This window comes from Saimiri boliviensis, chromosome X (genome assembly GCF_048565385.1).
Source record: "Saimiri boliviensis isolate mSaiBol1 chromosome X, mSaiBol1.pri, whole genome shotgun sequence".
NCBI lineage: Eukaryota > Metazoa > Chordata > Mammalia > Primates > Cebidae > Saimiri > Saimiri boliviensis.
Genome location: NC_133470.1, coordinates 115,471,788 through 115,485,909, shown reverse-complemented (window position 1 = coordinate 115,485,909; position 14,122 = coordinate 115,471,788). Strand labels below are relative to the sequence as shown.

At 35.9% G+C, this 14,122-nt stretch overlaps 1 protein-coding gene across 3 annotated transcripts in view; it reads right to left on the bottom strand.

The window, feature by feature from the left end:
- Window positions 1-227: 227 nt before the first annotated feature.
- Window positions 228-14,122, bottom strand: part of LAMP2 (lysosomal associated membrane protein 2) — a 46,206-nt gene continuing 32,311 nt past the window's right edge. The window contains exon 9 of one of the 3 annotated variants that reach the window (XM_074391911.1): window positions 228-2,697. In XM_074391911.1, coding sequence (XP_074248012.1) covers window positions 2,555-2,697 — 143 coding nt within the window. In that variant the 3' untranslated portion in view covers window positions 228-2,554. Of the gene's footprint in view, window positions 2,698-5,299; window positions 5,840-10,936; window positions 13,628-14,122 lie in introns of those variants that run through there. The other 2 variants (XM_003931089.4, XM_074391912.1) reach the window with 2 other exon arrangements.

The following is a 14,122-nucleotide window of genomic DNA, read 5'->3' as shown; positions in this document are numbered from 1 at the left end:
TTCCTTGTAATTTCCATGACTATGTAGGCCCCCCTGTTTGAGGTGTCCGTACTAAAAAGGTTCTGTACTAGTGCCTTCCCAATGACAGGACTTGGTTATGTTGCAGACCTATGAGATATGATTCCTGTTGACAATCCAAGAGACTAGAATTTAAGGAACTCCGATTACACAAATAACTATAAGCTCTTAAGGCTGAGCATATGGAATAAAAATGAGGTTATCCATAGTGGCATGGAATGTATGATCTTTATTATTTTTTAATCCATCAATCTAAAATCACACATACTAGATCAAACAGGAGTACCACAGTATGTTTTATTTTGCAGGTATTAATTAGTTCTCTAAATTGATACATCCAAAACTTTAGTTAGCAGCAAGCATCAGTTCTTCCAAAGAAGCTCAGGTGAAAAACAATTCTTTACATTCACGAGTTCAAAGTCATACTGTCTGACCCACTGTTGTGCTGACATAAAAATGAACTCAGCAAGCAAAGCTAATTGATCACTCAGCTCATAGATTTTGAGCTTTCTGTATCTTATTGGAGTTGAAGCAGTTTTTAACCCTCTGTTAATATTCTGTATTTTAATTCTCAAAGAATTAAACATACATATTTTCTAATTAATTAAGATAGAGCCATGATAACTATTGAGCAATTAGTGATATTAGTCTCATACCCAAAATGTAGAATGCTTGGAAATGAACCCATAATTTTGAATGTATCTGAATTTCCAATGTATATGCTTAGCAAGGTCACAAGCTGATTTAATTAATCTGGCTTTCAGACAATCATCTTAAAAATATGTATTGAAATGAAGCCACTGTTCTTTATGGTGCCATCATTTTAACCAAATGCTTTTATAACAAACAAGCAGTGGTTCTCAAAAGAGAACGTGTTAAAAGAAAACATTCTTTATGTACTTAGCAAATAGAGAGTGTGAATCTGCATGTCAGAGCTACAGAGTGCTAGAGGAGTTGTAATTGAGCAATCTAACTTTCTACTCCAGTTTGGAATATATGTTTTTGAGATGTACATATAGACAAGACAGTAAAGGAAGATTTTGATAAATTTTCTTTAACAAAATTTTGTAATTCCAGTTATTGGCAAAGAGTTCTGGCATGAGTTAATGGCAGCAATACAGTGGTGAGCATCTGCATTGTGCTGAGAGGTAGATTGGGACTTAATCCTTGGATTTAATAACCAACTCACTTTAGTTAAGGTTCAGGTTTAACTTTTTCAATCCAAAAAAAAAAAAAAAAATCTGAAGTGAAGGCAGATCTTTGGGAACTTATGTTTTTAGTTAAATGTAGAGATAAAATAGCTTGATAAAATAAACATCTGACTTACACTAATGATAGATGTACGGAGCAGCCATTTGGACCCTAGACAACTTCAACACTGTGTTTCCAAATCAAAGGGCCATTCAACAGCGGAACCAGTCAAGCAGACACTGGGATGAGCGGTCTCTAGTACCTTACTTCAGAAGCCAGAGCCATCAGAGTTCCCTACACGGATATAAGTCTACATCAAGATCAACAAATTTACAGGATAGTCTTGGTCTAGCTTTGGCTAGGCAGCCATCTGATTGATGACACATCAGGGTCCACTAGCCTCTAGAGTAAGCACTTGTTGCTGAGAGAAAAAAGAAATCAGTATATGAAAAATATCAGCTAGAGTATATCCATGTAGGAATTGGAGAGTGCAGGAGGCACACAAAGTATATAGAATTTTTGTTTTCAGTGTAGGGTAAATGAACCTTCTCAATAAGTTAAGGCTCTGAGGGGAAAAAACTTTCTAAATCACAACTTAATAAACCATAACCCATATAGGTGTTCCAAATCAACATGTTTTTTAAAAAGCTGAAGGTCTTACTTCATCCTTCAGTGTAAATGTCAAGTCTGAGATAATCACTATATTCCAAACTCCAGAACAAAAAAAAACAAAAAAAGAAAAAGAAATCTCCTTGTTAAAATATAGTAGTTACTAACAGCCAGACTTTTTGCTATTAAATATAACATGAAGCCATTTCTTTCTTAACAGAAAAACATGGATTTAAATAATGCTAATCAGGAGGTGGGGAAAGGAAGGCTTATCATGAACCGAGTTTCATGTCTGGCACCAATGAAAATGAATTTATTATGTTCTTAAATGTTTTTCCTGAAGCAAGTTAAATTCTCTAACAACTTTGATATTGCAAGTAACATCAAAGTAGTAAAATATAAGTAACTGTAACATAACATTACACATCAGTAAAAATGATTTCATAATTGGATCCAGGGCTTAAAATCATTATTTACTTAAAAAATTGTAAGTCGCAATTGTTCTTTTAATTATACTTTAACAAAGGAAGAAAAAAAAAACAGAAAAAAAATGGTCCTAATATATTTTGCCTTAAATAAGTGTACTCATGCCCAAGTCAGCTAGCAAGCCACTGAAGTTAGTCTGCATATCTTAAACAATCTATTGCACAGCCGGTCCTGGCTTTTAGCCAATGGAAAAGTAACTTCTAATTGCAAAAAAAAAAAAAAAAAAAAAAAAAGCGTTAGATTTAATTGATTACACAGACTGATAACCAGTACGACTTTTCCTTCTTCCAATCATATAAGAGATAAAGACAACAATTATAAGGAAGCCCAAGGCCACACCCACTGCAACAGGAATAAGAAAGTTGAGGTCAGAGTCAGCAGAACATTCTTCAGCTGTTAGAAAAGAACAGACAGCAAGGAAAGGAAATTAGTAAAGAATGCAATTAAGTAGGAAAAAGCATGCAAGAAACAAGCATTTTGAAAGCGTACATAGCTTAGTCTTTTATAGCATTACCTCTATTTTCTTATTTGCTCGATAACTCATACTGTGCCAAAAATCACATGAAATTCCTCAGTACAAAAAGCAGAAGGTAAGGGAAGAATGGGAAAGGGTCCAAAACAGATAACTGTGCTTGCCTAATATGGGAAGACTTTAGGTCTGATTGTCTAATAACACTGGGGAAAAGAGCCATCATCTACACTTAAAACCACTGCTTGTGTATTTCCCTACTCTTTCTCTTTTGCCACACCTTTAATTAAAGTATACATATGAATTCTGTATAAGTAATAGAATTTAAGTTAAAAAAAGACAGGATCGAGAATGCACTATGTGTGTGTGTGTGTGTTAATATATATATATTGCACAGGCATTAGGCAGCTATCAGCTATCAGATTATATACAATTATTTTTAGCTGAGCAGTGGCCTGGAAGAATAACACCAGAATCTAACACATTGCAGTCCATTCCACTGAACCACCAGGAAAGCAACATGTGCAATGTAGATTTTGAGTTCTGGATTCAGACAGAACTGAGTTTAAATCTTGACTCCTGGCCGGGCACGGTGGCTCACGCCTGTAATCCCAGCACTTTGGGAGGCCGAGGCGGGTGGATCACAAGGTCAAGAGATCGAGACCATCCTGGTCAACATGGTGAAACCCTGTCTCTACTAAAAATACAAATAATCAGCTGGGCATGGTGGCGTGTGCCTGTAATCCCAGCTACTCAGGAGGCTGAGGCAGGAGAATTGCCTGAACCCAGGAGGCGGAGGTTGCGGTGAGCCGAGATCGCACCATTGCACTCCAGCCTGGGTAACAAGAGCGAAACTCTGTCTCAAAAAAAAAAAAAAAAAACAACAACAACAACAAAAACCAAACTTGACTCCTTCAAGTACTTGCCAAAGGACCCTGGGCAAGTTATTTAAACTGGGTCTCACTTTCCTCATCTACAAGAGGGGGATAATAATACCTATAAGGTATTTGAGGATTAAATACAATTATATTTTGAAAGCAACTGATACACATCAGGAGGTCAGCAAGTGTTCATTCTCTTTTCTCTTTTCCTCTTATGCTCATGATCCCATCTGAGGAGGATTAGGTTTTGAAGTAGCAAACAGACATCAAAATAGGAGTGCTTTGGTATATTACTATTGAAAAAGCCAATATCAGTATAAAAAAAAAAAACAAAAAACAAAGAACAAAACTTAAAACATAGTACAGAAGCCCAAAGTGCCCAATTCTGGTCTCATAATTTCAAGTGTAAACCAGATTTCTGTTTTACTGTTGAGTGACTAGATTTCATTGGTGGCAATATTTATCAAAATGCTAATAATAGTTTCATTGCCCACTTGATATGGAACCTCAATGGATTTCACTCCCCTTTCCGTAAAATTATGGGGTCAGAGTAAATAATCTTTAAGGTCCTTTCCAGTAATAGCTAATGAAATTAACAAAATGTGTTATCTGGTGTGATTTATGACTGAGCAATAACTTGTATTTTTTCTCTAATTTTAACTTTTCCTTCTCTTTTACTTTTGCCATTCATAAAAATGTTGCTATGGTTCTGAGTATATAACATTCATTTCAGTAACTACATTAGCCTATGTTGAAAGAACTTACTGTATTTTACTGAAAGCTCTCAGAGACTAACAGCTGGGCAACAAGATACACTGCATTGTTAATCAGAAAGTTAAAGAAACTCTGATCATGCCAATATATACTTACAATGCGTTAATAATACTTCAACCCAGAAGTCTTCTCATCTGTTAATCTTTCTTTTTTATCTATTTTTCGTATCTGTGCTACTCTTATACCATGGAATATGCTTCAACAAGGGCTGATTGTCGAGCTCATTTTAATGCCAACAGCTTCTCTTTATACCCCCATCTATGCACTGCCCCACTGGGGCCATCTTGAAGAAACAAGAGTCTAGTTGCTATGCTTCACTGCCTCCCTTCTGAGATTGCTGTTAGCTTACATTTCATAAGTACCACTCTGATGACAACACTAAATAGATTTTAATGCTCCAGAGATCAACAAGATGAGGTAGAGAAACACAACACAATCTGTCCTAATTAGTTCATAGAATATTTCTATCTTTCAGTACTAATCAGGCATCCAAAGAAGAACAAAACAAAAACAAAAAAGCAAGTGGTTAAATAAGCTTGAATCTTTTCAGTCTATATTGCTGAAAAACAAACAATTCTCTTAAAAACTCTAATTCTGAAGCCCGTTTAAGTTCTGTTGGAGCCTCTCAGGTCTGTGTCATCCCTAGGGAAAAATCACAAACCTGAGGTACCAACTTCATCCTTAACTTGAACTCAGAGAAATCAGCAAAAGTCACATAACCTTTAAAATGCTGATGGTCCTGAGGACATTCCCTACTTCATTCAACTGAAAACCAAGTTTAAGCATATCTGATGGGCATTTATACTACATCAATATTTATTTAATGAACTTTATGCAAAGGCACAGTGATGAGTTTAAATCATGATAGACCTTATACATTGAAACGGAACACCAGTAGTGAAATGATATTTATTAATTCTATTAAGACACAACTACATATTTTATTTTTATAATAGCCATGTAAGTTCAAGGCATACTTCAAGGTTGGGATCAAAATTTGGCCAAGGCTTCTTAAGACAGACTTTAAAACATTGCACATCAATGTTCTTTTGAAGAAGTTTGTGTCCAGGACTAGTAAATATTACACTTTGGATTTTAAGCTGATCAAAGGGAACAGGTTTCATTAACAAACACTGATCTCAAAATGCTGGGATTGATAAAAGAATTAAAGTTTCAACAAATCAAATTTTAGAAGCAAAGTGTTCCAACTGAAAGGTAAGAAAACCTGGTTATTTGCATGTATTTTTATATTATCAATCAGCTTGCAGATTCTAAAATTGCTCATATCCAGCATGATGGCGCTTGAGACCAATAAAATAAGCCAGCAACACTAGAATAAGTACTCCTGCCAAGGCTGCTCCCACTGCTATGGGCACAAGGAAGTTGTCGTCATCTGCACTGCAGTCTTGAGCTAGATGTGGAGAAAGGACAATTGAGAACAGAAACAATGACAAACTTTCAAATCTGTGAATTTTTGAGTAAAATGACAGCACTTCCTGACAAGCATATTTTGTTTTTTTATACCAAGGCAAGTCACTGGCATTCATTATCAGCAAATGAGATGTTCCACAAAAGTGATTTTCCAAATAATCAAATCATACACTTTTAAGTACCAAGCCAAAATGCAGTCATCTGGGATGAAAAAAATATATAACATGGTCACATACTTTTCAGATTTCTTAAACAGAACATAGTGAACAAATATAATGAGCCTTTCCTCGATGATCAGGCCATGAGCTTTCAGAGGCAAACTGTTACGGTGTGAAAGGAGCATAGTGCTTCAAATACTGCCGATCGTTGAGTATTAACTCACTGAATGAACAACTATACAAAGCAGAGATAAGGACTCAATACCTAACAATCTGGGGTCATTTACTAATGGGAAAAGAGATATAAGCGGGACCTGATGACATAATTGTTTGCCTCAAGATGCTGAGTCTAGTGTGAAGAGTCAGACAAGAAAAATCAGTGGTTATAATTTCAAAATGTGTTGTGGTAGGAGCAGGCAACACAAGGTGCCATGTTAAAATTTCAGAGGTACACTCAAGCTCAGCCTTATGACATAAGACAAACTGCGGAAAGGTGATGCTTGAGCTGAGATTTTAAGGATGAGTAGGAATTAATGATGCAAGTAATGGGGGAAGGGCATTTCAGGTATAAGAAATAGCAAAGACAAAAATATGGAGAGTAAAAAGACACAGCACTTCAAGGGAAATGCAAACAGGCTGGTATAGCTAGAACAATGGATCAAAAAGTATTCTTGGCAGGACAGAAGGCAGAAAAAGTGTACAGGGAGCCAGATCACAAAGGTACTATATGCCCTTAGGTAGTTTGGCCTTATCCCGATGAAAAAAAAGATTTAGCAGCAGGGTACTAAGCAGGATTTCATTTCAGAAGTTACGGCAGATGGAAGTAGTAAGGTAGGAGGTGTCTCTATCACTAGAGTTCAGGTAACCAATAATATTGTTCTGAGCTGGATTAATGAAGTGCAGAAGAAAAGCAGAACGCGTAGACTGGAGATCAAATTAGAAGGCAAAACTGACCAAATGGATGTACGGGGTATAGGAGTAGGAGGTAATAGAATGGTTTCTGATTCCACGTTTGACCGATTATGTAGATGCTGGTGCCATTCATCGTAACAGAAAACAGAAGAGGAAGAATAAATGTATTTCAGTTTTTTGTAGTTCTATAGGGCACGGGGTGAAAGGATATGTGGAAGAGAGAGATGCTCAGTTTTGGATATGTGAGTTTAAGATACCTGTGTCCTTAGTTGAGGACAATGGTTTACACATGTAGTCCTAGCTACCTGGGAAACCAAGATGGGAGAATTGTTTGAACCCAGGAGTTTAAGACCAGCCTGGGCAACATACCAAGGACCCATCTCAAAAAAAAAAAAAAAAAAAAAAAAAGTCTATGTCCTAACCAAGTGGCTGTATGAACCTAAGTAGTAGTTAAAACATAAGCAAGAACACTTCTCAGTAAGGGGAAGCAGAAAAAAAGAGGACCAGAGACAAAACCCTTGAGAACACCAATACCTGTAGGATAGACAATGGAGTAGGAAAAAGAAGTAAAAGGGGAGGTAGAAAATGGAAACAGAGAAGCCAGGGAAGGAGAGCTTCATTTCGGGTGGGAAGATAGCAAATAATATTAGAGAGCTTTGAAACATGTTCACTGGCTCTAGCAGTATGAAGGGTGGGAGATACGAGTAAAACTGCTGCAGCTTTAAGAGGAAATGGGAAGTGACTGGTTAGGACATCAAGAACTTGGGCAGGGTAACAAATACAATACTCATTTTGAGAAGTTTAGAATGATTAAGAGAGGACAAAAGGGAGGTAATTAGAAGGGGGACACAGGGACAAGAAAGGACAGCTTCAGGTTAGAAGAACTTAAATAGGATGAGGGAAAGAGCCATTAGCAATTGAGAGCTGGAAGATGCTGAATGGTACATGGTCTCCTACAAGGTAAGAGAAATGAGATTTCAGAAGCATAAGACATAAGAACTCAATACATAACAATCTGGGGTCACTTGGTAACGGGGAAAGATATATAAACGGACCCTGCTGACATAACTGTTTGCCTCAGTTTAATCAGGAAAAGAAAACCTACTCTGAGACTGGAGAGAAGGAAGGAAGGGTACAGTTGGATACACTTACAGGAAGGATGTTAACCGCTACTTCTACTTCCCATTTCCTGTCCTGTTGCCCTAGTTCTCCTCCTAGCTTGCAATCTACCAGGGACTGATAAATCAGATAACTAAGCTTCTTAGAACTGGGTCAAAGATAGGACAAACAGGCTGCGCAGCAATTCTGATTGTGCTTGCATTCAAGAAATGCACCAAGCTTTCCCTCCCTTACCCCGCCCCACTAGCCTCTGGGGCAATAACTAGGAACAAAATGCAACCCTGGAGTTTATGAACTTTTCTGACATCGACTTTGGCTGCCAGTTCAATTATCATTTCTTTAACTTGCTTCTTGGTTCTGTTAAGAATCCAGATAGCTGAGGTTGCCAGATGTAACCTATGAATAGACGGTGTTAAGAGTCCCCAGTTAGCACTTCCCCTTCAATTTCCCAGATTACCACCTAGCCCATAAACTATTAGATGACACGTACCATAAAGCATATGCCTTGGGTTTAATATAATTTGGTTTTTAAAAAATTCATTAGTATATTAATTTCTTATTCTGGCAACAGATTCATAGTTCTCTCTTTCCCAAATTGGGTACCTGACCTAGTACTGAAATGACTTTCATAAATACTGCCAATAAGGCTTTCATATAAGACAAATATTCCCAGAGTAGCTCAAAAAGGCAATTCCGCTAATACAAAGATCTTTCTAGATACTGTCACTTACTTAAAATGCTCTCAATTAGTATGTGAAATATTAATTTATAGTAATTATTGATTTTATGAATTCAACCTTTAAAAATTCTTTAGGTAACGGAAAAAAATTTTGGTAAAACAGTAACTTTAAAGGGATCACATTCTGAAGAAAAGAAAATCTCACTCTATAAGTCATTTTAACCTGATCTACTTGCCTAATGTATACTTAACACTGTATTGAAAATGCTTCCGGGGAAAAGAAAAGTGTATTTGCAGAAGAATTTAATAGCCACAGAAGCAATAAAGATTTTTAAAGATTAAAAAGTTCCATCGCCACTAAAATTTCAATGAGATGTTTCATGTAAATTAAAAATGCTGTCAATCTTCAATTTTCTGCTAGTTCAGGTATTTTTCAAATACAATTTTCAGCAAAAGAACTGGAAAGCTGAGGTACAAATTTACAACAAAAAGTAATAAAATTCCTCTTAAAAACCAACTGAGGACAGGCACGGCGACTCACGCCTACAATCCCATTACTTTGGGAGGCCAAGGCAGGGCACAGCGGCTCACATCTATAATCCCAGCACTTTGGGAGGCCAAGGCAGGCGGATTACTTGAGGTCAGGAATTCAAGACCAGCCTGGCCAACATGGCAAAACCCCATCTCTACTAAAAAAATACAAAAGTTAGCTGGGCGTGGTGGTGCTTGCCTGTAATCCAAGCTACTCGGGAAGCTGAGGCACAAGAATTGCTTGAACCTGGAAGGCGGAGGTTGTGGTGAGCTAAGAACATGCCACTACATTCCTGCCTGGGCAACAGAGAGAGACTCCATCTCAAAAAAAGAAAAAAATTGAGTCAAAACATTTTTTTTGAAAGAATCAACATTCTTAGGTGACATCTTAGGTGAATCACATTCTTAGGTGACATCTTATTTGGTATATACATTTTATATCTATAATCAAACTGTTTTAAGTAAATCACATGCATCTGAAAAGATTCAGGAAGCTACTCAGTATCATTCACGAATATCTATACCAGCTTCAAAGACAAGAAATGGCATTATTGATGGAGAAAGTTAGCTACCAGGGTAAAAGAAAAGGAGATGGGTGGAAGATGAGCCCAAGACAATTTAACATTATCTACCTAAATAAACAGATGAAATGCTATAATCTTAAAAATGTCTGAGTCTTATAAGAATTCTTCCTGAAAAACTGCATCTTACACTGAACTTATAGTATGTTCTTGATATGTAACAAGTAGCTTCTTATCAGATTCTTTTTAAAATACTAGTGTGAAATACTAAGATGCATTCCTCTGAAATGCAAACTATCACTCAAAGAAATGAGTAGCAGGATTTTAAAGCCCCCACCCCCTGGATGAAGAAACTAAGATACTAGAAACAACTTGGCCAAAGACACATGGTAGCTAACTGCAGAGTTTGGAGCCATGATGACTGACTGGCATTCACATGGCTTAACTGGGTAATCCAGTGAAAAGTTACCAGCTACATTGCTAAGTTTTCTTATGTGAGATAGTAAGGTGACTGGGAAACTATCAGTATACGGAAATTGGAAGGCTCAAGTATTTTAGGGTGATCTAAGTAAGAGAGAGACAGCACACAATCCTACACGGGTTCAAATCAATAGCTCAATATGGAAAGCTGCAATGGAAAGCTACTGTGTATTATGTAGAGATATTCAATGTCAACCTCAACTTAGGAATTGAGAACAGTGTACAAAAAGATACTCCAAAGCTTTTATCATGAAATAAATATTCTAGGTCACTGGTTCCCTAACTGGCTATGCATCAGGTTCAGCAGGGGAGCTTACACACACACACACACACTCTCTCTCTCTCTCTCTCTCTCTCTCTCTCTCTCTCTCTCTCTCTGTCTATCTCTTCATTAGACCCACGATGTTAAATCCTCTAGGGATGGAACCTGGAATCTATTTTTATAAAACACTTCCCAGGTGAATCTTTATTCTATAGCCTGCCTACCATCAGTCAAAGCTTATGTATGGGACCATTCTTCCAGATAGTAATATACAGACGGAACATCAGAGCATTTTGCAAATAATTTAGTTCTACTTCTAAACAGTTCTAAAGTTTTTTCTTTTGAATGAAATTGCCATTATGTAACATAGAAAATCTTGACTTTAACCAACGGGAAAAAATGTGAGCAAATTGCCTTAAGAAATAAAAGAATCTTTATTGTTTTAGAAGCAATTTTCAGTAAACAGACAGGCAAATATCTAAAGATACCATACATCAACTAGTGGTTTAAACATTTGAGGGAAAAACATGGAACGTATTTACATGGGCCAGTTTCTTTATACAAATGCTAACCCATGAAAAACACCGAAAACCAAAGAGGGTTACCATTAAGGTATGAACCCAGTAAAACAAATAAAACTACAAAAGGTATGAAGAACATGTAGCTATAGGAAAAAATAATAGTGTAAATAGCATTATATAAACTGGCCCATGTAAAATACAAAAATATTCACTGAAGTCAGGTTTTCTATAAAACAGTGTTTATTAGAGAGGTATTTTACTATGAATCAGGCATATAATCTGAATGTAGAAACTTCTAGAAATATTAACAGCATTCAGTCAGTGCCACACACTTGTGCTTCCAATTATTTTTTTTAAAGCTGCTTTGTTTTGACTCATGTGAAATAGTTAAGGCCTACATTCTTACACGCATTATCCATCTTATAAGGTTAACAATTTTATACTAAAACACGTTTAAATAAAAAATAATTTTGAAAAATCATATCTATATTTAATCTTTAAGAAGTGTTTTAAGCTGGTAATGCAGCTGGCTGTAGCTCTAAGAGAGGGATTAGTGAGGAATCTGATCTTGAGCCATAATGGTTTTCAGGCTAAACAAAGCAAATTTAACTGACAGAAAATATTTGTAATTCCAATATAACTCAGTTATATTGTTATAAAAATACACATGCTAGCATGCAACTGTCTATATATGTGTGCATATATATACATCTGTATGTGTGTATTGATGCATTCAATATTAATATTTTGGAACCCAGATATTTTCTCATTTTCTAGTGAATGGGAGGCACATAATCCACCCCTCCAAAAAACCCCCAAAGGAATCTTTCATATATGGCTGTATATTAACAATTTTAATATTTGCTCATACATTGCAACACACACCAAAAAACTCCTAAAAGCAGCAAGAAATATTTGATGTGTTAACTATCAAGCTGATGTATTTTGCTTTTTCCTATAAACATTAGGTGGTGCACGGTAATTTGACAATTGGTGCATCTCTCAGAGCACAAAACTAAACATGAACTACGTGAATTAATACTGATTCTACCATAATGAATAATAACAATGAAAGTTTTGATTAGCACAGAAGCATTTAAATGTGAAGCCAAATTAGCAATGTTGTAGCAATCAATGCAAGCTGAAACAAAGAACAACTTTTTAATGGATTAAGAGAAGACCAAGATTTTTAAGTTAGAAGTACGTTTTTTTTTTTTTTGTTTTTTTTGTTTTTTTTTTTTTTTTGAAACGGAGTTTCGCTCTTGTTGCCCAGGCTGGAGTGCAATGACGTGATCTTGGGTCGCTGCAACCTCCACCTCCCAGGTTCAAGCGATTCTCCTGCCTCAGCCTCCCGAGTAGCTGGGACTACAGGTGCCTGCCACCACGCCCAGCTAAGTTTTTTGTATTTTTAGTAGAGATGGGGTTTCACCATGTTGGCCAGGCTGGTCTCGAACTCCTGGCCTCAAGTGATTTGCCTGTCTCAGCCTCACCGTGCTTGGCCTAGATGCAAGTTATTTTATAAGCATAAGTGCACTTTGTTATCTAGGTTCTAGGACATACTGGCATTTCTTAAGAAAAAGAAAAGAATGAAATATATCACTACCAACAAGAAATATTGGAAGACTAAAGAGAAATCTGCATAATTTTAGTACTGCATGCAGAGCCCAATTTATTGGCACTGGCAAGCAATTATCTCTAAAGCACCTAAAAAAATGGATTGAAATGCCCAGTTGGAATAGTCTCGTATCTTGCAATTTAAAATATTGAAATATCCAATTTTTTAAAAAAGAATTAAGCAATAAGATTAATACCTATTCTAAATTTTAAGAGGCTTTTGTATCTTTTTTCATTACAGCTACATAAATACAAATGTATTCAAAAAACATTAGAAAAGCGTTTATTGCTAAGAACCTAATAATACCAGCCCCTGTTCCAATCTACTAGTATATCTCTCATAGGTCGAATATGCAGCAATGTCAAATTAGCTAAGTTAACCTGCAAAAAAAATCACCAAAAAAAAAAAAAAAAAAAAGCAAAAGGAGCAAGTACAAATCCACTGTAGAACATGTTGTTCCAACTCGACTACATGCAGGGAAAAACGTATCTTTCAAAAACTGTTTTTTCTAAACTATTTTTAGTCTGAATGTCTAAAATGAAAACACTGAAATACTAACTCAAGACAGTAAAATAGAACCTATAATTCAGTGATTTTGTACATCTTTTGCTGTAGAAATAACAGTTTTTAATTCTTTGGTTGGAGAAACCAAAATCAGGCAACTAATTTGTAGTTTACAGTTTTTTGTTTAAGTTTGAAATCCCCCATACTACCCATTCTAAGAGCTGGACTGCAACTAGATATACCTTAAATTGACCAGTATTGCATGTTTGAACTTGTACTTGCTTTTTTCTTTTGTAACAGAGATCACGTATGGATTAGTGTTACAGAGTCTGATATCCAGCATAACTTTTTCTTCTGCCAATTAGGTAAGCAATCACTATAACGATAATCAAGCCTGAAAGACCAGCACCAACTATAATTGGGATTAGAATGGTGTCATCATCCAGCGAACACTCTTGGGCTGTAGGTGAGAAAAAGTGTGTAACAAATAATGAGTATAATCAAAAAAGAATGTCCCAAGGTAAAAGATGTTGATTCAAAAGTCAGAAATGTTCTTACAAGATCAACTTCAAGTAACTAAGACAGGTATACTTTTATGATAAACCTACAGAAAATTGAGAACTGCTCTAGAATTAAAATCCTAAGACTTACTTTGTCCTTTCATTTGTTTATGCGTGTATATTGCAGATATTCATATATATGAATACACATATTCATTTATATCTATAAACACAGCTCATATTATGTGTATATGCACACATTATATATTATATGTGTACATATTATACATATGCACATGTGTATACATGTATATGTATATGCACAATTAGATATAATATACTATACATATAATATATATATACACACATGTGTATATGTTTGTTTATATTCCAAATCCTTTCCAAAAGAGGAGTATTACATTATCAGAAATAAAGGGAGCTAATCTAGCCCACTTTCACAT